This window comes from Sabethes cyaneus, chromosome 2 (assembly GCF_943734655.1).
Source record: "Sabethes cyaneus chromosome 2, idSabCyanKW18_F2, whole genome shotgun sequence".
Taxonomy (NCBI): domain Eukaryota; kingdom Metazoa; phylum Arthropoda; class Insecta; order Diptera; family Culicidae; genus Sabethes; species Sabethes cyaneus.
In genome coordinates, this window is record NC_071354.1 from 223,696,779 (window position 1) to 223,721,727 (window position 24,949).

General features: G+C 41.1%; 1 protein-coding gene across 1 annotated transcript in view; it reads left to right on the forward strand.

Annotated features, from left to right (window-relative positions):
• The window catches only part of LOC128733821 (bromodomain-containing protein 4), a 75,142-nt gene that overhangs the window by 46,084 nt on the left and 4,109 nt on the right, over positions 1-24,949 (forward strand). The window contains exon 2 of the mRNA XM_053827631.1: positions 8,754-8,945. Coding sequence (XP_053683606.1) covers positions 8,754-8,945 — 192 coding nt within the window. The remainder of the gene's footprint in view (positions 1-8,753; positions 8,946-24,949) is intronic.

Here is a 24,949-nt window from a genome sequence, read left to right on the forward strand (position 1 = left end):
TGCATGCACCTAAATAGAAGTGGTTTCTGCAGGGGGGCTGCCCCCCCCCCCCCCCCCCCCCGCAGTGGCCGGCGCTTCCGACGGCGGGCCACCGGCGCACACTCATCTAGGAAACATTTGCTACTAACACGGTAGATAGGTCTCACACATAAAAAATGAACAAAGTTCATTTGCGCTTAGGGGAACAAAGCATTATCAATCATCTATACTCTATAGTAAATAGTTGTTTTGCTTATTTTGTTTTTGTTTTTGTTTGATTAAAGTTATTTGTTAACTACCTGCCAATTCATGCTTTTTATTGAATAGTTATTTAGCCATTCCGAAAAAATTCGGCCTTTAGTGATTCGGCCATTCGTGGTTCGGCTATTCGTGATTCGGCCTTTCGTGATTCGGCCTTCTGTGACTGCTGTTGAAATTCGGCCATTTGGATTTCGGCCATTTGTGTTTCAGCCATTCGGTACCAACCCGGAAAAAGAGGATGCAAAAGTGCTGTACAGATTAATTAAAAATTATTCCAGAATGGCATAAAACAATAAAAGCATTATGCAAAAACTAGAATAAAAATTGAAAATCATAAAACTAGCTTAAATGACAAAATTATTCAAAAATGATACAAAAACAACACTAGATGAACATCAACAACACTAGAAAAACATAAAAATGTATTCCATGTGTTTTAATATTTTTTGTCCTAATCGAACTCCCAAATGATATAAAAACAAACAGTGTAGCTTATCTAAAATAATCCAAAAGATGAATGAAATAATGAAACGAAAATAAAATAAAATACGTAAATATAAAGGTGCAAAAACATTCCCAAAAAAGCTCAAAAATAAAAAAAAATTGCTGAAGCATAAATTAAAAATGATGCAGAAATGATACATTTAGTCTGCCTAAAAGGCTAGACAACTAAGCGTTTTACACTGGAAGTGCGGCGTTGTGATTCACATTATATTTGAAAAAAGTGATCTAAAACATCGTAATTTTAATGACAAATGGTACTAATATTATGCAGGACACCAAACTAGCACACAACTATAAACCTAAGAGGCGAAACAAGAATAATAAAAACATAACAATAAAATTAGAAAAATGAAAATGATAAACCCAAAATGATAAAAAAATAACATAAAAATGGTATAAAAAATGACACAAAAATGCTATAAACAATGACACAAAAATGGTACAAATCTCGTTTTAGTCCACTATTGAGGGCACGTAAAAAAACAGGTCGGTAATTCAAATTTTGGACGTAAAACGAGAGGACGTTAATTCAAATTTCAGACGTAAAACAAAATCACGCAAAATGAATGAATGTAAAAAGAGATTCTGGTATACAAACAATATGGTAATATGACACAAAAATATTAAAAATACTCAAAACATGAAAAAATGGCGTACAAAGAGGATACGAAAATGACAGAAAACTGATACAAAATTGCCTCAAAAGTGATAAAAATTTACACAAATGTGATTCCAAGACGGCACAAAAATACAGGAATCCCCCAAATAACGTGAGGGTTGGTGCTGTACGCCCATCGGATATCTCAGCGGTCCATTAACCAATAAAGTTGATTTTTGGTAGTTGACTAGGTTGTAGTTGACGGTAGGGGAAAGTAACGAAAACAAAAGGAGTACCAAAGGAGTACAATAGAACAGTAAAATTACACAGAAATAACACTAAATCAATACATCAATAACAAATATTATACGAAATTAACACAAGAATGTAAAAAATGTACACTGATGTTTTTATGGCGTTTTAGTGGAATATGAAAATTAAAATTAAGTTACATTAAATGAAAAAAAAAATAGAAAGGAAGGAAGTTTCTGATATGAAGAATATTGAATGAACTGAAAAGTCAGGGCAATGCACAGTGGTCCAAACAGCGAAATACGTAATCGTTTGATATTGTGCCAAAACGTGAAGTTTTTCGCATATAGTGTCTTTAGGAACATTTCTTGGTATAACAAGCCCCTTCTTGTGAGAGAAATCTTTGGGTGATTAATTCCCCTAAAAGTGATATACGAAATTTATTTTCTCGTCCATTCGAGATACAGGTTTGGTACTTTCGTCAAACTTGTAGTAAATATTAATGCAAACAACTTTGTCAAAGACACCATACTTGTATCTCTTCATGGAAATTATCTATGAAGTGTTATTCGTGGACAAACCCTTTAAAACAGTTTTTAACCCCTGACTTATTCTGGTCAACTTTTACGTGTTCATAGTTTTCTAGAAAGTTGTTTATCTTACTAAAATCAATGTTTTTGTAGAACATTATTATACGCGATTTTCCGAAGTTTCGGAGATTTTGAGCTTTTTTGATGAAAAATAGTACTTCTTTGAGCTTAAATATTTCCCAAGGTGGCAAATGGTGGCAAATCAAACAACTCATACTTAAAAGTACAACAAAAAGATGTGTTGCTTATTTTATTTTTTGTTTGAGTAAAGTTAGGCCATTGCAAATCATTTTCAAAGTTTTTGTTCCCCTGCCCTTCAAATTGGCTTGAAAAATCGGGGGGCAAAAAAATAATTTGTAGGATACGAGTTAAATTTTGTTTATAAAATCAATTGTCTGTGGGCTCTACAGCTTGAAAAACTCGAAAAATGAGTGTACGAGTTGAGTTAACGCTTCTAGCACGAAATAGAAATGGAAGTTCAAACAGTGGAATTTCCAAAACTCGGCAAAAAAAATTTCTTTCGTTTTTGTCTTTTTGTTCGTAGATTTTTGCATGAAAAATAACAACGTATTTATTAAAAGCAAGAATAGATTTGGTTTTCACGTTTAAACTTTAAGTAAAAATGCCTAAAATCCATCTTTTTTTTGCTCGATTAAAAAATTCTCTTTGTTTTTTTTTTCGCCCCCCCCTTCAGTGGCCCAACACCGCCCAAGTAACAATTTCAATTTTAAGGTGCACTTGAAGAGGTTTCCAGCATTTTCTGTTTAAACCCGATCTCAAAACTTGTAATTCTACAAAACTGCGATAAAACAGCCATAAAACCCTTATAAGGCGAGGGAGGCCCACACTAAAGAAGGTTCTCAAGAAAATTTCCAAAGATCCTTTTAAAACTTGTAATTCTAATCGATATCTATTTATAATCACTTCCAAGAGTCGCTTGAAACAAAAAGAAAACCGCCACAAGTGTTGATGATTTTATGGTTGTCTCTTCAAAGAACACTTGCAAGACATCATACACTTTTCACAGCCTTAAATGTTTTAAATTGACCAAGAGCTATAAGCTATAAGCGTTCACAGATATTGCTATTTCGAAATGGGTATAAATGAAAATTGAAAATAAAAATGGTGATAAAAGCAGCTGCTTTGTTGCTCATAAATGAGAAATTTTTCATGCCACGCTCGGTTTGTCGATGTTTTGTGACATGAGAGTTAGAAAATTTTAACGCGCCAGTTATTTTTGCTAGATTATTGAAAAATTAAATACATAAAAAAATTAATGATTTCATGAAGAAGTTGATAGCTACCAAATTTTTAACTAATTGTGGCAAAAAGGCTTTTATATGTCTAAACATTTATTTAAAAAGATAAGATCTCTAATGGTATTGCATAATACCATATTTATAAGCGCCCATATGCAATTGACTACAATTTCTAAAGTAATCAAAATATTCCTGTTCGCCATTTTTTCAATGGTTTTATCTAAATCAACCTGAAAGCGCTTATGAGACTAACATTTCTTGCACAAGACAAAGAAAATTTTTCCAAGAGCGCGATAAGTTCATCAATACTTATTGTATTCTTGAAGAAGACAAATTGCGCTTGAATAAGAATTGTTTGAAATACTTGAGGGCACCAAGTTTTTGCAAGATAACCATTCTAGTATAAACAAAGAAAACATCGACGAAGGATCGACGTAACGTGTTGTTTGTGCTGTTTGGACAGCACGACAGTTCCAAGCGTTTAATTTACAATCGGTACAACTGTTTTTAAAAATTATGCTTCAACTGCTTCAGTGCCTTCAAACATTTTCCATACAAAGACATTTGACTTATGAACTCTATATTTAGTTTAAAAAATACGAAAAGTTCTAGAGGAAACCCGCACCGCCTCTGGCAAATGCATTATTACCGGCACTGTCCTTCCCCAGCTCAGTTAGTACTGAGATCTTTATTGTTTTGTGACTTCGCTGAATGTTCATATGGAAGAGTTTTCAAAATATTACACAGATTTTCGCTCTATTTTCGTTTAAAAGATCTGTATTCTTCAATTTTCTTTAGGTTCAGACGACCATTTTGACAGTTTAGTTGTTTACGTTAGAATGTTCTTATTCAAGAGAATAATTTCTCTTTCAAGAATATTTGATTTTAAGAGAGTTTTATGGCAGTATTGTTAAGATAAACGAATCTTGCAGAAGAATGTCGTAAGTTTTATTCAAAACTATTGTTAAGTTTTAAGGGGCGTCGTTTTTAAGCAAAAATTAAGTATCTTTTAAAACCCCTTATAAGGTGAATTACACTTATTGATAATTTAGTTTTATGGGTGATTCTTCAAGTCTCCTTCAGTCATACTTCAGAAATGTAAGTCAAATAAGATAAAATTCACTTGAGGAGAAACATTATAAAATCCAACAGACTTTGAAATGCTCTGATAAAACTACTATAAGAAATTAATAAGACCAATTTGCTATTGGATTGTTGCTTGGGCGGAGGGACAAAAACTTTTTTAAATATTTGTAATGGCCTTAATTGTTAACTGCTTGTCAATTCGAGTTTTCTAATTAAATAGACTAAAAAGTCATTTCGAGAAAATTCGGCATTCTGTGACTATAGTTGAAATTCGGCCATTTGGATTTCAGCCATTCGTGACTCGACTATTTGTGTTTCGGCCATTCGGTACCAGCCCATTATGAGTGTGATCTTTTGAAAAGACACCAATCGAAGGTACTGAACAAAATAGACTTATGTTAGTTATTTGGAAGTTTACCCCTTATTGATTGCGAATAATAATTTCAAGTCTACATTCATTTTCGACTTGAAAATAGGCGAAAAAATTGCTGGTAACTCAACTTGTTAGAAAGAGATTGTCAGCGTAAACAAAATGGCGTTTATTGCATCCGAAGTACATTTTAATTGTTCTATAAACATGACTGAGATTTTTAAAACAACTATACCTTTTGAAGATACAAACGGATACAGACAATTGACACTTGCTTTTAAAGGTTTTTTGTTGTACTTTTAAGTACGAGTTGATTGATTTGCCACCATTTGCCACCTTGGGAAATATTTAAGCTCCAAGTAGTACTATTTTTCATCAAAAATGCTCAAAATCTCCGAAACTGCAGAAAATCGCGTATAATAATGTTCTACAAAAACGTTGATTTTAGCAAGATAAACAACTTTCTAGAACACTATGAACACATAAAAGTTGACCAGAATAAGTCAGGGTTTAACAACTGTTTTAAAGGGTTTGTCCACGAATAACACTTCATAGACAATTTCTATGAAGAGATACACGAATGGTATCTTTGACAAAGTTGTTTATATTGATATTTACTACAACTTTGCCGAAAGTACCAAACCTGTATCTTGAATATACGAGAAAATAAATTTCGTACCTCACTTTTAAGGGAATTAATCACCCAAAGATTTCACTCACAAGAAGGGGCTTATTATACCAAGAAATGTTCCTGAAGGCACCATATGCGAAAAACTTCACGTTTCGGCGCAATATCAAACGATCACGTATTTCGCTGTTTGGACCACTGTGCAATGGCAGGTGAGGTTCGCACCCACGTTCTCTCGGTTGGTACCCGAGTGTTTTACTACCTAAACTACTGCCACTCGCTATATTAACTAAACATATTTTTAGTCTATATCAAATTTTTCAGTTCATCTAATTAATTATTCTTCGCTTGAGACACTACCTTCTTTTCCAAAACTAGTTTACGGCATGACTGCGTATAGTCAAATACAAGTAAACTAAAAAAGCGGAAGGAAAACTTTTTTCACGATTGATTTTTGTTCGCATTTGGTTCACATTTGATTTTATTTACGGCTGATACGTTTTTCGCCTACAACTTGAGGGCACTAATACGGTCTGCTTGTGTTGCTACCACAATAAATTTCTAAAAATAGTCGCAATGATTCAGTATCCTACAAAGAACATAAAAATATAATGCATGTGTTCGAATATTTTTTGCCCTAATTTGGTATTGTTTTGATCTGGATCTTTTTTATTAATTTTTAATTGACTTAACCTCGTACTTTTTCGGTTCTATTTTCGGGCTAGTAGCTGACTTATCGCAAAAACACCAGTCGATTAGGGTAAACTGCTTCGTACTTCTGAGGTTCTTAAAGATTTTTTCTTTGCTAAATTTTATCGGGAAAACGGGACCCGTACCCCCGCCTGGGCACTCCGATGGATTAGAAACTGGATTTGAAGTTAGATTTTAAACCAACCTTAAAATTGAACTTGACATTGGATTGAAATTAGAATGTTAAATTCGGATTTATGAGAACTTGATCTGAAGTTTTATTTTAAAGTAAACCGTAAAATTGGTCGTTGAACTGGGCCTAAAATTTAATAAAAAAAACAAAGCCTTGCGTCTTTATGACTGGACTCTTCTTTATCGATAGACTTCGCAGCCGATTATAAGACAGGGTTAGGGCAACGATCCTACTGACTCTAGCAGCATCGCCCAGCCGAGATTCGATCGTACGACGGCCGGCTTGTTAGACCAGCCTTAAAGCTAACTGAAATTGGACTTAAAATTTGCCATGTAATTGGACATGAAATCTAAGTTTAAATTAGATTCATATTATATTAGACGTTTTCGTAAGATTGGAATTTACCACAATAGATCAAAATAATGGTCGCAGTGGTCAAACCTTCCGAAAAAAAAGATTGGAATTACACTGTACTCGAAATTGAACTTGAAATTTGATTCAAAAATTTTACTCGAAACTGGAATGAAATTAGACTTGAAATTGAACCTAAAATTGCACATGATATTTTACCCGAAAATGGACTTAAAATTTTACCAGAAATTGGAATCAAATTATAGTTCAATTAGAATTGAAGACGGACATGAAACTAAAGTTGAAATCGGACATAAAATAAGTAATGAAACTTTACTTAAAATCGGAAATGAAATTGTACTTAAAATTTTATTTGAAACCGGAATCAAATTAGATTTAAATTGATCTGGAAATCGGACATGTAATTGAACATAAAATTGAACTTGAAATCGGAGCTGTAATTGAACTTTAAGTTTATCCGAAAATGCAATAAAATTAACATAAAATTGGACCTAATATCTGACAGAAAATTGGGCTTGAAATGGGAACTGAAATCGGACTCTAAATTTTGCTTGTAATAGGAACTAAATTAGACTTAAATTGAACACGAAACTGAACATACAATTGGAGTGGAAATCGGTTATATGATTTATTAGACTTGGAGAGGTTGGATTTGAAACTAGGCTGAAAATTTGATTTAGGGCTGGATGTAAGCAAACAAAGCCTTTGGTGCTACAATCCGCATTCTTTTATTCGACAGACTTCGCAGTCAGTTGAAAGAATACAGGACAATTGAGGGGCTAGGGCTGCGATCCTATTGAGTCTTATAACCTCTCCCGATCAAGACTCGAACGAGGCTTGTTAGACTAATGTCGTACCTCGAGACCAACTGGGGGGTTGTCTACGGCAGTACTGGGAAGATATCAGGATTTATTTATGGGAAAAATGGATAAGGAAGGGACCATTTGAAACATGAATTATAGAATTTTGTTTCATTTATTCTTTTCTTTCTGATAGTCTGTGTTAATAAATATTCAAGTCGTGATCATTACATTATCCATCGTAAATTATATTAAGAAAATAATTGCACAGCGTCAAATGTGTTTTAACATTTTAGTAGCACAGATGAAACTGTAAAAATGCAAATGAAACGAACCTCATCGTAAGCCGAGCACTAATTTTAAATCAACAGCTTAAACAACAAACGCAGCCGTTTCTCCGCCCGGCAGGCGGGCGTTCGGCCGCAACAAGCGTTCATCAGCCAGTTTCCAGTGCCGAGCCGGGTAGTGCGCTCGAGGGCCCTTGGGTACCCCCCGCATAAAAGACCGGATTCTACCAGCTGCCGATAAACAGCGGCAGATTAATAACATTTAAGCCCATTTCCATAACCACCGGAGCGTTTGTCATAAAACTTACGCTAGCGAATAGCGAATCAAATTCGAGCCGCCTTTCCCAGTCAAGTTCGAGCGCTCGACTCTCGGAGAAAATCTCCGCGAAGACAAATGTCTGTTTTCTGTTGCGTGCCAATGGCGAAATAAAACTGTCGAACCACAAGCCGAGCAGTGCGCGTGGCGGAGTAGGTGGATTGAAAAGTTAATTACACCACCTTCGCTATGCACTTGCTGCCTTATTCGATTCTGTGTGTGGCAGCAAGCGAGCCGGTTTTGCCAATTAATCTGAAAGCGAGTGCAATCGAACTCGTTTTGACTCAATCTTTTGCTGTGCAACGACTCCCAATGTTCATCTCGTTAATTCAATTAGAAATGCGAACATAATTGCACCATTCAAACAATTCGGACTCAGGTACGAATCGTTAAAGAACCGTTTACTCTTAATTAGCTGAGCAGCAGCAGTACCATGACAAATAAGCAAATGACATAGTTCGAAACCGGGGAGAGAGAGAGACAGTAACTCAAAGCCTAGATTTCAGTCAATGGAAAATTGTCTTGGAAAATAGTGTGTAACACGTTTTTTTTCTGTAATTTTTTCTAGGCATACAAAATTCGTCAGGCCAACTCCGTCAAGATCGCCAGGATCGTTGCCCTCACCGTGATCGCATCGTCATTCATCCTGGGTTCTTTCATGCTCGCCTCCACCTACCTGCAAGCGAAGCAATCCTGCGACCAAATGCAAACTCTTGATGCTGTCCTCAACAAGGAACTGATGCTGGAGGCTATGCAACAGGTAAGAGCTAGCTAGCTAGCGATACTGATGGTGGTGACCTCAAACCGCAACGACTGTCGTCGTACCAGTCAGGCGGTCGGTCGGTCGTTGGTTGTTGCAAAAGCAAGGCAATAGTGCGCACAAAGTGTTTTCTCGCGTCAACACCTTTGTTTATCACTTGTTAAAGTTTCCCCCCGGGGCCCGGAGACGACGGATACTCGAAGAAATGCGCCGAAGCGTGAAAGTGAAACACTCGTTCTTGACTCGGAAACCGCGGACTTAACTTAAGTGTGCCTTTCGCGCATTTATCATGGGATGAACCGCTGGTGTTGGCGGCGGCAGGTAGTAAGGAGAAAAGACTTACCGAGCTGGAAAAGTGTTTCACCAGCAATGCACGACAGAGCAACATAGGGTTTTAAAGTACATAAAATGCACCGTACACAATCGGCTAAGCTGTGGTTGTGAACCTCTAGAAACCAAACCCTGATGGATGGTTGGATCGACGAAAGGCGAAACTTGGTCACAGTTTTTAAAATGATTCGAGGATAAATTTAACCACAAAAAGCATTGTGGTGGTTTATATTGGGAAAACCCAGCATGAAATTAGTTGTGAAGTTTTAGACAAATGAATATTGCTTGCGACTTGGGTGCTAATCTAATTTACACACTTGTGAAAATTAACCTCCAAGTTTCTCCGACATAGGAAAACAAAATCAATTCATCTGAAACTGCACTGATCGAGTCTTACTTTTGCGGGATTGACCTTGTACGGTTATTGTGTGATAGCCTGATTAACACGACTAATGCAAGTGTGTCTTGGCTGGTGACTAAACTGAACTGTCAGTAACAGGTTTGTTCAGTTTTGAACTAAAAGTTAGTCAAATTATATAGCTCTAAACTTAGGATCTAAGGTTATTTTTTTATAACAGAAATTGTCGTGATGAAACTGCATCATCGATTATCAACTAAACGACCAGTTTCTTCACAGTATCGTGAAGCAAACTACTTTGTATTCGAATCGAGTTCCCCCGAGGGAACCAATGCAGCGGCGGCGACTAATAACATTGATGTTACTCCTCGACACCGGCCTGATCTCTTTCACCCGCGCTTCAGGACTCATCAAACAGTTAATGACATAACACACGTCAGTCGATTACACAGTGAAGTGATCGTCTACATTAGCAATTTTATGTAGATCAACGGATGCTTTCAGGGGATGGAAAACACGGGGCAAGTTTCTTCGCTAAATTACACGATTTTTTTTCTCGGACGATCATCACCCTATTCCATTGTTCCCCTCCAGCGATTGTGAGCTATTTCCCAAGATGCATCGTTCGCATTCGCATTCGCATTCAATCGGAGGGGAATGATGATGATGATGGTGTTGCGTCCACACCATGCTCGCCCTTGGGCACGTTCTCAACCAGCAGGAAGCCACGTGAATTCGAGATAAGCCACGTGCCGCATGACAATTCTCGAAGAGCCCCGAACTGTCACAAACCATCCGATCGTTCCGCCATTCCTGCACGTAACCTTTAGCTGTGCCTGCCGATGGATCATCGATTTTCCACTCGAGAATCACTGATTCCATGCTAATTTCGCTACTTTTAAGGCTGTAAACCTGAAATTCTCGTTTCCTTTTGCGTTCAAAACTCCACACAGTAAAATCGAACTGTTTCGAACGCAAAAGCTCCCACAATAAGCACGGCCTAATAGCCGCATCCTCTGCTGTGGGAAAAGGCAGCACCAGGCATTTGTTGTTGTGGTTGTTGTTGTTGTTATTGAAGGAAGATAGTGATCATCTTGTTTCGGTATAAATTATCGTAGAATGAAAACGATCGTTGTTGCCGCTGCTTATTACAGCTGGTTGAAGGTCACACGAAAGTGTTGGAGTCATCGCATCGCTCGCACCCTGTGCCTGCCTGCCTGTGTACGGTTGATCCGAGAAACACTTCGACTATCGAGCTTGTGAACGAAGCCGAATTTGATTGCCGCTGGCAAGTGGTGGTAATGAGATTTGCATTATTCCATTATTCTACACTAACGTCTGGTGACAATCAGTAGTTGATTCAATGTTAAATTAGCACTGTTTTTCATGCGAGACAAATTAAACATGCTAAGACTTTGTATTGCCTAACGTTGTTGGTAGAGAACGAAGTGCAACGAAAAACTGACTGCAAACAACGTATTATATCATGGTGATTAAAGTTGCTTGTCAATAAAATAAACTACATACAATCAGAACAACAGCACCAAATTAGCAAACTTTTATGTTTCGCAAAGGTGAAAGACAGAGTCCTATTATTTAAAGGTGCACAATCACTTCACATTTCCATTTTGTTTAGTAACTATTCGAAAGCGTTTATGGACTGCATTCAGCCTGGCACACATGGTTTGCTGAGGCAACAGGAAAACCTTGGATATAAACGCCTTTGAGAGCAGACTGCCATCGCAACCGGTTGTTTGGAGTACAGGACAATTACGGAGCTAACGCAATATTCCTACTGATTCTAGCAGCACCGCCCAGCCAAGACTTGAACATACTAGGACTTGTTAGACCAGCATCGTACCTCTAAGCTAATTGGACGGCATATCGTCCCAAATAATAACCCAAAGTTGCTTGAATGTATCCCCATGCAAACAATCCGATGGATTGAGATCCAGCGGTAGACCAGGCCATTCTTGTGATGGAAAGGGATTAAATCTGACAACGCCACTCTTGTAATGAACAAAATTCGGTTTAAAGCAGTAATTTCCATCTGGGAATTCACTCCAGCTTCGATGAAAAAGTTGCGAAAGCCTGACGTTCAGTAAAATTACAGCCTAAATCATCACTCTCGAAAAATTTTGAAACCACTGAATAGCCTGAGCTTCGTTGTCGTCAACGGCATACAGTCGGGATGGCTCGTTCTGCTTCAAGCAATCGCCTTCTTTCAACCCGTATCTTGGGCGAAATCACTTTTGACCTGATCGAGCCATCTGTCACGTTGAACCCCTCTGTTCCTGGTGTCGATGGGGTTTTTTGAAGAACGTTGTTTTCGTCGCTCTATCGTCCGGAATCTTTGCGAGATGTCCGGCCTACCGTAGCCTCCAGACTTTCACCAAATGTATGATGGGAATCTGTTCAAGTGCCTATTGCTCGTGATTCATACACTCTCTCCGCTTTTAGTTTGTACTTCACCAAATATCGTACACAGCACCTTCCGCTCAAACACGGCAAGAACCCGTATCCGCATCTGTCATCTGCAAAGCCTAGGAGTTGGCTCCCTTTGATGGAAATCGTGCCTCTTGTTTCGATATCTACTCGTCAAATCACTTCCTCCAGAGTCATGTTGAAAACAGCACGCAAAATAAGCCGTCACCTTGTCCCAACTCTCGTCACATCGACAGTTTCTTCGAGATGTGCCACTAAATAAATCACTCGATTGAATGTAGTTCTGACCAGTCACGTCAGTTTGCCCAGAAAATCATGTTTGTGCATTGTTAACCGTCACTGGTTTCGATCGACTGTATCATATGCTGCTTTGAAGCCAATTAAAATGTGATGCGTGGGCACGTAGCGTTGTACTCACGACATTTCTGCTAGATCTGTCGGATAGACAACATTTGGCCCAGAATTGCGCGAGCCCCCACGAAGCCCGCCTGATAATTCCCTACGAAACCGTGTGCTATCGGTGACAGCCGTCGTAACAGGATCTGGGAGAGTACCTTACGTGCGGTGCTTACCAGCGTTACGCCACGAAAGTTGCAGCAGTTGAGTCGATTACCGTTTTTGTAGATGGGGCAAACCACTCCTTCCAACCATTCCTCCGGTAGCTTCTGCTTCTCCCAAATCTAGGAAATAATCAAGTATAGTGCTGTTGCCAGCGATAGTCGGTCGTGTTTATAAAGGTTTGCCGATAGGCGGTCCTTGTTGGCAGCTTTGTTGGTCTTCAGGAACTCGATCTCCGTTTTACTCCTCAAAATCATGGTCATCCAGTATTCGCATGTAGTTCTCGGCAGATTGCGGGTTATATAGCTGCCTAATGTTCAACGGAGGAGGACGGTTTTGAGTGCTACTTGACTGCTACTAAGTCGACCTTGTAAAGTTGGTTTAGGTAAGTTACCTTACCAGGGTCAACCTACTCAATCTCGTGATAGGCATCTTAGCTTTAGTGCCGAGACACCATGATTCTTAATTCAGCCGCCTGCTCCGGATCAGACGCTGTCGTAAACCGCTCCTAGCCTGGTATACAACTGCTCACTTGGTTGAGGCGCCCCTGACATGGGAACAGACGCTCAAGATTGACAAAGTTATTCCTCGTTGAGTGCCGTTGAGTGTCGGTATAAAACCTTAGTTTCCACTGGGGTTGGTTACCCGATCTCCGCTAACGTTGCTCGTATTCCGACTAGTACCACGAGGAGGTAGGGACAGGAGTTGCTGAATAAGAAATACCGAGTGAAGAATGAGAAGTGAGTAGTAATAAGTTAGAAACAGCACTGCGGGGTGAGTGAAGAGCGAATAGTAAGAGTCTTCGGTCGGTTCGGTTTGGCCTCGTATCCATTTGACCGTAAGTCCATGCGGTTCTGCGTCCATTATGCCTTTTGGCATCCATTATGCCTCGTGTCAAGTTTCGCTCAATTTAGTTATCCCAAAGAAAACATTTAATAGTTTTCCGGAGTGGCTTGTAGAATGGCCTCCTTCTTACTTGATGCGTTGCACAGTATACGTGGTGGTAAATTTTACCCGGTCAGATGCTTTTTACATTTCATCCGGCGTGGCACACAAGGCAGTGTGGTTGAACTTATATTCTTCAATACCTTTGTAGTTTGATTTTTTTGCTGATTTCTTCGAATGAATGACATTTGCTGGCGAACTATTTATGATACTTCTACGTCGTATCATTCATCACTGACTGCGAAACTCTGCAGATGAACTTGTACAGGATGCGTTAACAGTAAAAAATTGAAAATAATGCTACGAAACACCTGTATGTTCACAATCACTCCAAAATATGTGGAACAATCCAGATAGTCTTCCTGATTAACTTAAACTGGCGTCAGCTGATTGAATTGGAACCCCGGTCACTTACTTTTTCGTCAACAATCAGCTTATCGAATCTGGGCCGAATTCGGGAGTCTTCTCCACGCTTGTCAGTCTTGGGCTGCCACTCTCCAATCGCCCTAACACCTGTTGTTCTAGCATCCTCGTTAACGGCGCTCATCCAACGGGTACGGAGTCTTTCTCAAAGGCGGGAGCCTCTGGCGGATTTTTTGCTGAATATTGAATAGTTTTCACTGGTCTCTCATCCGGCAACCTTGCTGCGTTGCCAACTCACTGTAGCCTGCGGCGTTTTATTCGCTTCACATTATCCGCCTTTTTATGCACTTGGTAATTTTAGTGACCAACCTACTAGCGCCAATACAATCCGCCAGATTCACCATTCTGTACAAATTCTATTTACAAATTGACTTACAGTAAATTTAGTGTAATAGCCAAGGCCAAGAATTCTCATGTCATGAACCCAATACTTATGTATAAAAGCAGCTGTTAGCTACTAGTTTACGAACCTCCGACCAAGAATCTTGAAAGCAGGCAGCATGGCAGAGTTGTTAGATTCGGAAACCGGCAGACGACGGGCAGTAGCGTGTGCGCTTTGTTGATAGGACTACTTCCCAACATCAGAAGGCTTCAGTGGCTGCAGGTAACAGGAGACCGAAAGACGGCTGGCACTTTTCGGTGGATTCTGTGGTATACGATTTATGGTTGGTGGTTCATGCAAAGCTCTCTTATGTGAAACCTTGCGAACCTTCGCAAGCACCGCGATCGTGCGGTGCGGTGGTTGATACAGATCCGCTTGCGGGAACGCAAGATTCGCTGACGTGCCGGGAGCAAGTAGTTGCCGAACTCCGTCGGAAGGTTACTCCACGCATACCTTTGCTGATCGTGATGCAGAATTCCGTAATCGGTAATAGGCCGCCCTTCGGCCGCATACGAGCCTTGCCCGCAATATGGTTCAACAGGAAGAACTATCTGCCAATTTGGTTGACCGACAGAGGGTCTATCTCCAGTGTCAATTCGATGGTGTTTCCTGTCACGCTGCGACGAAGAACTCGCCACGCTTGTGTAGAGAAACCGTCGTTCTGATTTTGAAGAAGGAAGAGGATCCTCTTGCTCGAAATATCCACACTGGTTGAAAAATACCCCTTGGACACCAGAGACCTCGGGAGGTCCTTCATGGTATATGTAGTAGCGCTTCATTGGCCTGAGAGTTGGTACTGTAGTCTTCACCCAACTTACTCGTCAGCACAAACGAGAAGCAGGCAGCCGTTCTTGAATTGGCAGCTCCAGGGAGTGGGGTTTGGTATTCCGACCCCCCTACTGGGGCGTGAGGATCCAGACCCACTAAAACCCTACTCGAGTCTCCAGCCTCAATCCTCCCTGGCACCACCTTATCGGTATTACTTCAGGGAGGGGCTATTGTGCTTAACGCACACTCTTAGATAACTACTGGACTATGGTAGTTAGGCTGTTTATTCGCCGTTGATCGGCTTTCCAGCGGTTTTGTAGCTCAAGTACGATCTGGGTAGCAACCGCATTGACCGCTCCCCAGACGTCCGAGCTAGAACACATCCTTTGGACTAAGTTATCCGGAGTAGTGTCCTGTCCGCTCACTGCCATCATGCTGCTTCTCACGCCCGCGAAACGAGGGCATATGAAGAAAGCATGTTCTGCAGTTTCCTCAGCGTCCACGCATTCGGGACACGCGGGGGACTTCGCCTGCCCAAACTTGTGCAGATACTGTCTAAAACAACCATGCCCTGACAGAATTTGTGTCAGGTGGAAGTTGACTTCGCCGTGGCGCCTGTTGACCAACCCGGATAGTTCCGGGATAAGTCGGTGTGTCCACCGGCCTTTTGTGGAATTAGACCATGCCCGATGCCATGTGATCATCGAGGCCGATATTGTGGTACTCCGTATGCCTCTAGTTTCACGTTGGTTGAAGCACTCTACGTCCTCGCTGATGATGATACCAATAGGCATCATACCCGCTAAGACGCAGATTGCGTCATGTGAAACTGTGCGATACGCGCTCGCCACTGTTAAGCACATGAGACGATAGGTGCTGTCCAGCTTGGCTAGATAGCTTTTGGTACCTAACGCCGATGACCACACCGGCCCGCCATACCTGAGTATGGACTGGACCACGTTGGCTAATAGCCTTCGCTTGCTGCCATTATACCGCAGAACTATTAGACATCATACGAGACAATGCCGAAATAGCTGTGGAAGCCTTCTTGCAGGCATAGTCGACATGGCTCCCGAACTTGAGCTTGTCGTCGACCATTACTCCAAGGAGTTTTAAGAACCGTGTTGACGAAATAGTGCAGTCCCCGACGCTAATATTTGCTTGCTGCACCGACTTGCGGTTGTTCACCACGATAACCTCCGTTTTATGAAGCGCTAGGTCCAGTTTCCTGGATCGCATCCAATCTTCAACAATGCTTATAGGGTGGACTCAACCTCTCTGATAGATTCACCGTAGACTTCCAAGGTGATATCGTCCGCAAAGCCGACAACCACCACCCCTACCGGGAACTTTAGCTTCAACACCTCGTCATACATAACGTTCCACAACACCGGGCCCAGTATGGAAGCTTGCGGAACCCCTGCGGTGATTGGAACGCATTTCTGACCCTCCTCCGTGTTGTAGCATAGCACACGATTCTGGAAATAATTTTCCAGGATCCTGTACAGCGACACCGGCACCTGGACATTCCGAAGCGAGTTGGCTATGGAGTCCCAGCTAGCGCTATTAAACGCATTTCTCACGTCGAGCGTGACAACTGCGCAATAACGGATACCTGTCCTCTTGGGCTGGATTGCCATCTTGGCTGTCTTAGTGACAGACAAGATGGCATCTACCGTAGATTTGCCTTTTCGGAAGCCGAATTGGTTCCTTGACAGACCGTTTGTACCCTCCGTGTACTGTACGAGTCTGTTAAGGATAACCCTCTCCAGTACCTTGCCGGCAGTATCGAGCAGACAGATCGGCCTATATGACTAGGGGACACACGGAGGTTTTCCCGGCTTCGGCAATAGGACCAGGTTCTGTCGCTTCCATCTGTCCGGGAAGTGGCCATCTTCCAGGCATCTACTCATTACTGCCCCGAATAATTCGGGAGCCTCTAGAATAGCCGCTTTAATGGCCATTTTCGGGATACCGTCTGGCCCCGGTGCCTTGCTCATCTTTAGGGATTTGACGATCTCGATGAGCTCCTCGTTCGTAACCGTCACTTCCTCCCCGACCTCCAAACTTTGGATGTTCGGCTGGGAGGCCGACCATCCTGCGCTATGGTCTGAGATACTGGAACGTCCGCCTCGGGACGACTCAGCGGGCTGGGGCCAGGGCATTGGCTCGTGGCGCGGAAAAAGGCCCTCGATGATCCGCTCCAGCATCGACGAGACCTAAGGTTCTTCATTCGACGAGCCATCTTCGAGGTTGAAGCTATCCTCCAGCTTTTGCTTCTTCGTTCGAGTAATCTTTTCTGGCATTGTAGGGCATTCGGTGCCAGAAAATTTTAATTTTTTTTGTGTTAAAGGGACTCATAAGAACCCACGAGAAGCCGGGGAACGAAGTATGGTGCGCTGAGGGCAGATTACTGTGGTGCTCCAGAGACCCCATTTGCGGCTGGGTTGCTAGACTAATCAACAATTTTACGATGACTGAAATAGTCCGAATATAGCGGATTATGAAAATGGGTTTTTGATTAACGCTAGTTGTAGAATTATCCGCCATCGTTCTACTACTCAAACGATAAGATAAAAACGACTGAAAAATTTCAATTTAAATCCAGTCGAGGTCTCACGAAGTTAGGACATAAAAGTTGAACAATTTCACATGCATTAACCTAACAGCCTCGTGAGTAGTCTGTAGTAAAGCCTTTATTTCTCTAATTTGTTTCTTATTCACTGTCACGCAACGCAGTATTGGAAATAAAAAAAAACAAGAATTGAGAATAATGACGGTCAAATCGAGCCTTCTTTCCTTATTAGAAAACCTACTAACAAGACAAGTATGTTTATGATGGGTTTTATTTGTCCCCATAAGAAACACGATGTGAGCTGTTAACCCTCTTACGGGCAACATCGTAAAAACGATGCAATCAAGGTATAGTGACTACTTTTTCATGAAGGTACACTCAAAAGAATCTCATGTAAAATAATTATCTGGATGAGGTTGAAATAGTCCAAAATTTTATTCCGTACGCATGTTTAAAATATTGTAATATTAGTGTTGTTCTGAATGTTATTTTTCAAAAACAAATTTCGTATGAGGAAAAAGCGAAAGAGTCTACAAATTTACTTATTAGAGGATTGACAGTGAAAACACAGTTTTTGTGCAAATGTGCTTTCAGTTTTTATATCAGTGGTATTATTTTATACCAAACGCGATTTTTGTAACGATAACAGTAATTGATTTGTTCTCTTCTATAACGAATAAAATGTTAAATCTATCAAACCTGCACACCTCGCTGCCCTAACTAGCTAGTAATAACAGTTAAGGTAGTGCCGGGGCAAAAGAAAAATGGCAAGGAAGCTATAAATTTCTCTAAACAAAGAGGCCAAAGCTCGACCCGCTCGCAGTCCGTCGATTTCTCCCACCAGGAAAAGTCATCACCCAACTACTGCGCAATTTGGCGCCCGCAGGTCGTGAAAATCTGCCACCATGTCAAGTCATGCCAAACGTAATTACACCAGATGCGTCAGAGTAAATTGCAAATCTTTTCACGCCGAACAACGACGACCGTAGTGGCGGCGGCGCAGCAGCGCTTTGATGGGAAATTTTTGCATCATTTCATTCGTGACATGCTAGCGCAAGATGAGCGAACAGCGACTTGCAGCAAAGCAACAACGCGAGCGAGCGGGTCGACTGAAGTTACAACCACCCAATTCAGCCGGCAGCAGCGTCTTGGGTGGCGTCAATCACGGCATTGTGCATTTTAAGGTTTTATGCATATACACAATAGATCCGTGGAATGCAAACAACTGCCCTGCCACAATGGTTGGCTGCATGCTGCAGGATGGGATCGGTATTAAGGGAGGCCGCTGAATAACATAGCTTACCCAACAACCGGTTCAAATCACCGCATTGGTGGTTAGAAATAAAGAGAAGACGAGCGCAAATTGATGGCGAAAATACGGTGCTAGCTGTTGGGTTTTGGCGTCCAAAGTTTCGCCATTATGAACGTGCAAAACCCTAGTTAAAATCAATTGCTTATTGTTCGTTTGGTCAGTTCAGCATTTTGTCGGCGGCGGAATGCTAAATTAAACGCTTTTTGCAATCTTTCACTTCGAAGTTTCGATGTTGAACAGTATGATAAAAATGTCCGACCCGTAAATCAGGGGTGGTTTTCATTTCACTCACCCGTCAATAGGGTCTACACATGAATGGAAAATCCGCCCTACCGACAGGCGCGCGTGGCAGTTAGGTTTGCAATCCAATACCTAGAAGAAATGTTGTGACATAAAACCGGACAGCCAAACTAGTTGCTCGAATAGAAGTTGACAACCGGCCCTGACGTGTTCAACAACAATTTCTCAACCCGAAACGTAATGCACCCTTTTTGTAACAGTTGATCGCGTCGCATGTTAATTCGAGTCGTCAGTCAAGCCTGCCACGCCAAGCGGCGCGGCGGGACGGCTCGGTTTAGAGCTGCTCGCGGCGCAATTACTCCAACTCCATCATGGACACGTTACACCAGAAGAAGTGTGCGCTAATCGACCGCTCCGCCAACCCAACATCCTAGGCTAATCGATTTTCAATTACGCGTGCGCGTCGGTGCAATGTCAGCAGCGTGTGCTGTTGGACGCAGTAGATTGGAATCCCTTCCAAGAGAGTTAGTTTGAATACACTTCGGTTTACGGTGTGAAATGTATACCGCGCAACGCTATGCTTCATTATGTTACGGGCTCGTATTATGGGCTTCATCATCCGTTCTGCGTAATCGCTCAAACCACTGGTTTTGCGTATGACGCAGAGTTGACTTCCGACTGGCTGCGATCACGTCACATATTATACGAGCGTGAAATTGAACTTTCCGATTGCTGGTTAAAGCTAATTGGCCAAAGGGCCCGTATTTAAAGAAGCATCCAATTATTACAATTTACGAGCATTCAATCTGCAATTTCGTGATTGGTTTCAATCACGAAATAATGTGTATTTTTACGACGATAGTGAATGGAAATAGATTTTGTTTTTTTGAAGCCAACAACACACGTAATTTACAACGTAACAGTGAAAGGATTGCGTTTTAGTGCTGCAATACTATTAGGTTAATAGGGACTTCATTATACGCAAAAACTTTGCTGTTCTTTTTTTTATTATCACACGTTACCGCCGACCTTCTTTCTTTGACTATTGTTGCTAGCTTATTTTAAAGGGACTTAAACCATAGAAGGACCATTCGGCCTTCTTTCTTCTGCAGTGCTAATGGACCGAATAGCCGTGTCTGCTGTTTTCCCGTTACTGTGGTTCCGTATGCCTCAGCACAATTTACCAAAGCACACCTTTAGAGTGCCTCATTTGAACTAGTTTTAATGGACAAACTGTAATTTACCAGTAACAACGACAGCATGTGCCGAGTAGTGTTGTTGATCGTCAAAAGGAACTTTTGCTTCACTTCACTTATGTTGACCGAACAAAATAGCATGATTACTAGAGATTTTTTTCTAAACCTATTTAACCAAAAATTCCTTCCCGACGAATTAGACGTTTAGTTCCTGAAACTTTTATTCGTTTTGTTCAGTAAAGTATAAAAAATTGGTATAATAATTTGGAACCATTTGCGATTTATGACTGTGAAAAAGACTTTGAAAGCTGTTCGCACTCACGTGAAATTATGTAAGGAACGCTAAACCCTGAATAACAGTATCAACACTGTCAACGCGAACTTAATGCCGTATGCCGTCGAATGCACTTCCTGTTTCTGGAAGAGCAGCTCTTACGGCATGACCTTCAGATTTGTTAGCATACATATAGTATTATTTACATATTCTAATGCCAACGACCAATATTTGCTGTTGTGTTCATGGAAATTGTGATTAGTTAAAATGTCAACACGCCCAAATATTGGTGGTGATGCATCTGCATCTTTTATTTTGGTTTGTTTTTGTTTGATCATTCAACTCGCATTCGCAGCCAAGTGCTAAAGTATAATGCTACGATCTTAGTGACACTTACATTTATCAGGACATGTCCTGTTTTCGCGTGCGTTATCCTGGTATCCTGGGTTTACAGCGAAAACCCCTGATCTTGCCTTCATAAATATTTCGATGTCCGATTTGCAATTTTCAGTTTCGTAATTTTTGCATATTTTCACCTGTTTACACTACTGTAGACCCGACGACGAAACGTACGACAGTTATTCTCCATGCGACATCAAAATCGTTATCGGGGTTATAAACGCCTAGGTCAATAGGGAAGCGATGTTAGACTGGTGATCTATTGCCCACACAAAATTTTGCTGCCTTCCGGGGCCTGGTGATCGAAAGTACTTTTCAAGCAAAGCTATCCACAAGTATTGGCTATCCACGTTCTCTACTGAATGCGGATATCGCTCTGAATTAATACCTAGTACCAGTAACTGTGCGCTCAAACCTACCGACGATATACAAAGTGCTCCCAAATTTTGTTGCGGCGTTTTCCTACAATGGCAAGAAATTTCGTAAGGCAGTATTAAGCTAGTTTTATGGGGGTCCATGCCATTAACGGTCAAGTTTTTACATCCAGACCATTTCTCCCGAGATGTTGAAGGTACAACAAGCTAACGCTTCATATTGTCGTGGATTCCAAGGCAGCACACGATAAAGTTAAATGCGAAGAGCTAGGCAGTTAGTGTACAAAAGTGGTTACAAAGACAAGCTAACGCGGCTGAATCCTTTCGAGCTGTTCTTTGTCCTTTGAACTATCCCGTATGCTATTTAAAATCGCTATTGAAGGTGTGATTCGATGCGTGAGCATCGAAACAATTGGGATAAACTTCAGCAATAGTAACCAACTCCGTGTCTTCGCAGACGACTTTGACATCACTTCTAGAAACTTTGAGACGGTGGAAAAAAATCAATGCGTCGCAAACCAAATATATAGGAGTAGCTTACAGAGAAAGTAACGTTCCATGGACAGTGACTTTTGACGCCAATAAACTCGAAATGGTTGATGGGTTCATGTATGATTTGGAATCTCTGGTCACCATCGACAATAATGCAGGTAAGGAGATTGAACGACGCATTCAAGTTGGAAGTCGGACCTTCTTTTCACTTCGCCAGACTTGTTACTGTAGCCTTGCTTATGGAAGATATACGTGCACTTGCTGTATTTGAATGAAAAGTGTTGCGGACTATTTTTGGCGGAGTACAAACAGAAAGCAAAGAAAGGCGCAGGCATATGAACCATGAGCAGCGTGATACGTATACCCACCGTACACATGGTGAAAATCGGAAGGCTACGGTGGGCCAGCCATGTCGCAAGGATGCGCTACCTGCACTAGGAAAAGAGGTGCTGGGTAGCTCGACCAGGTTGAAGCTGACTTGCGAGTGTCAAGATGCTCAACGAATTGGGGGCGAATAGCCCAGGACGAGTACAATGAAAAACAGTTCTTAATACAGCACAAGCAACCCTGGGTCCGTACGGTATACCTTATTCCTTTCATGTCTCCTTTCCCTTTGTGATATTTTTCTGGGGCTTGCCAGATTACTTGGCGACTTTTTCTCGAGAACGCCTCGTACTGAGCCTCGATGAGATGGGCTAGCTTATCTGGAACTCCTCTACGCCTAAGTGCGCCCCAGATGTTTTCGTGCTTGAGTCGGTCGAACGCCTTCTCGAAGTCAACGAATACCAGCAGAAGAGAGTCCTGAAATTCGTTGATCTACTCCAATATAATGCGGAGCGTTGTGATATGGTCTACACATGATCGGCCAGCACGTAATCCAGCTTGCTGCCGCCGGAGAGTAACGTCGATCTTCTCCTGGATCCGGTTGAGGATTACCTTACAGAGTACTTTGAGAGTAATGCAGAGCAACGTGATGCCACGCCAGTTACCGCATTCAGTTAGGTCTCCTTTCTTAGGGACTTTGACCAATATGCCCTGCATCCAGTCCATCGGAAAAGTTGCGGTTTAGGGTTTAGTAGTCGGTAAAGAATATGATATAGAAAGAATGTTAGATCGCCAGCAAGGCGTACATTATTTGAAGAAATCAGTAAATCAAAATCATCTACGAAGATATTGAAGATCAAAGGGCACAAAACACTGCCTTGAGGTACACCAAACTGAAAATGGAAGACATTTGACTGGGCAAAATCGACAAGACAAATACCTTCGCAAAGTCGACGATTGTCGATGCAGCAGCTCAATTGAAGTGATCCTTTCTTGGTTAGATCCGATGGAATTCCTACCCTTATGTTTTAGATCAACCAAAGCTTTTGTGTTGCCTAGCTTGCTTAAGAAAAACGAGCTACAGCAAGTGATGCTTCAATAACTTTCTCATTTTCTTATCTAATTTTCCGCTCTTTCCCCTTCACGTCTTGTCCCTCCCTGTGAATACTATGATATATTTATGTTTCATTACTTTCTTTTACCATTTCCTTCATATATTGGAAAGACTGTCACCTTTTAATCGCTGCGCGTCAAAATAATCTATGCCACTCTGTCGTATTTTCAAAAGGGAAATTTCCTGATATCTGAAAGTAAACCTACGAGTGCATGTTCCCCATCCATAAGAGTGGTGATCACCAAAATGTTAAGAACTAGGTAGGGTATGTTGCTACATCGTCGTAATTGCCTATTCCCGTCCTATCCAACACAAATTATTAAAAATATCAGAATTTTTATGACACACAATGCAAAACTAGTTATTCCCAATTTTAGTTAGTTGTCTAACATACACGATCAATCAAAGTGAACTGAGATCTATTTAAAAGCTTTTTATCATTAAAGAAGTCTTACCAGCCAAATTTCCTACGTTTTTCGTGCGACGAAGACTAATCATTTTAATTTCCGTCATTCATAAATGAAAATAACTCACGCAAGGCATTGTCATTATTCTACAGCCAGGAAAACATGCCTGACCTGCAGAAATTTTGTAGAATAACATTTGTCATGCCGTCCTACACAAATACATGCGCGTAAGCTTCGTAAACATTGTTGTGATTTTTAGTTCGGACGTACGCTTTTGCGATGCCTAGTGACAAAGAAATATCTACACAGCGGGAACATATACACTGAGTTTTTTCCCGGTTTCCAATTTCAATGGAAAAAATTTCTGGAGGGGGCATGGTACCCCAGGTACCCCCTTTAGCTACACCAATGGCTGTCAGTGGAAACCGAGTAAGAACTGTCACTGTGAACCGGGCTAGCTTGATTGAATAAAACAAAGCATTTATTTGCGATGAAATTTCAAACCTCTAGCAAACCCGAACATGCTGACTTGGTTTAAAAATAGCTATTTGAATTGTTTTGCATCAAATATAAGAAGAAGAAAACGAAAACAATCAATCTGTCACTGAGCTGACTCCTCTCTCTCAGCTTAGGACCATACTGTAGAGAATTTTTGATGTGATAAACTGTGCCCGAATGATATCCGACCACCTTGATAATCCCTTCCGGTGTCTTTTGGACACTAGCTCGAAATTACTTCTTTGACGTACATTTTTACAAATTTGCAATAAAACAATTTCGTTTCACCAGAAGCACTTGAAAGTAAACGTAAACAAATCACTGTCAAAAGAAATAAGTTAATACTTACACAAAATAACCCAGTGGTAAAGTTTAAACATTTTCGCATTTTTTCCTGGCGCACCCTGTACTAACAGTTCATCGAATAAAAGCTGAAGAACAAGTTTCGCAAACGGAAGCACCGAGATTTAAGCTTTGCTTTGCTACTATTTTTAAAAGTTCACTAACGTTATAATCAAGCTAATTCTCCTAACCTTCAAAAGAGCACGATCTCCTAGAACTTGATAGTGCCCTCATCACAGCACTAATTC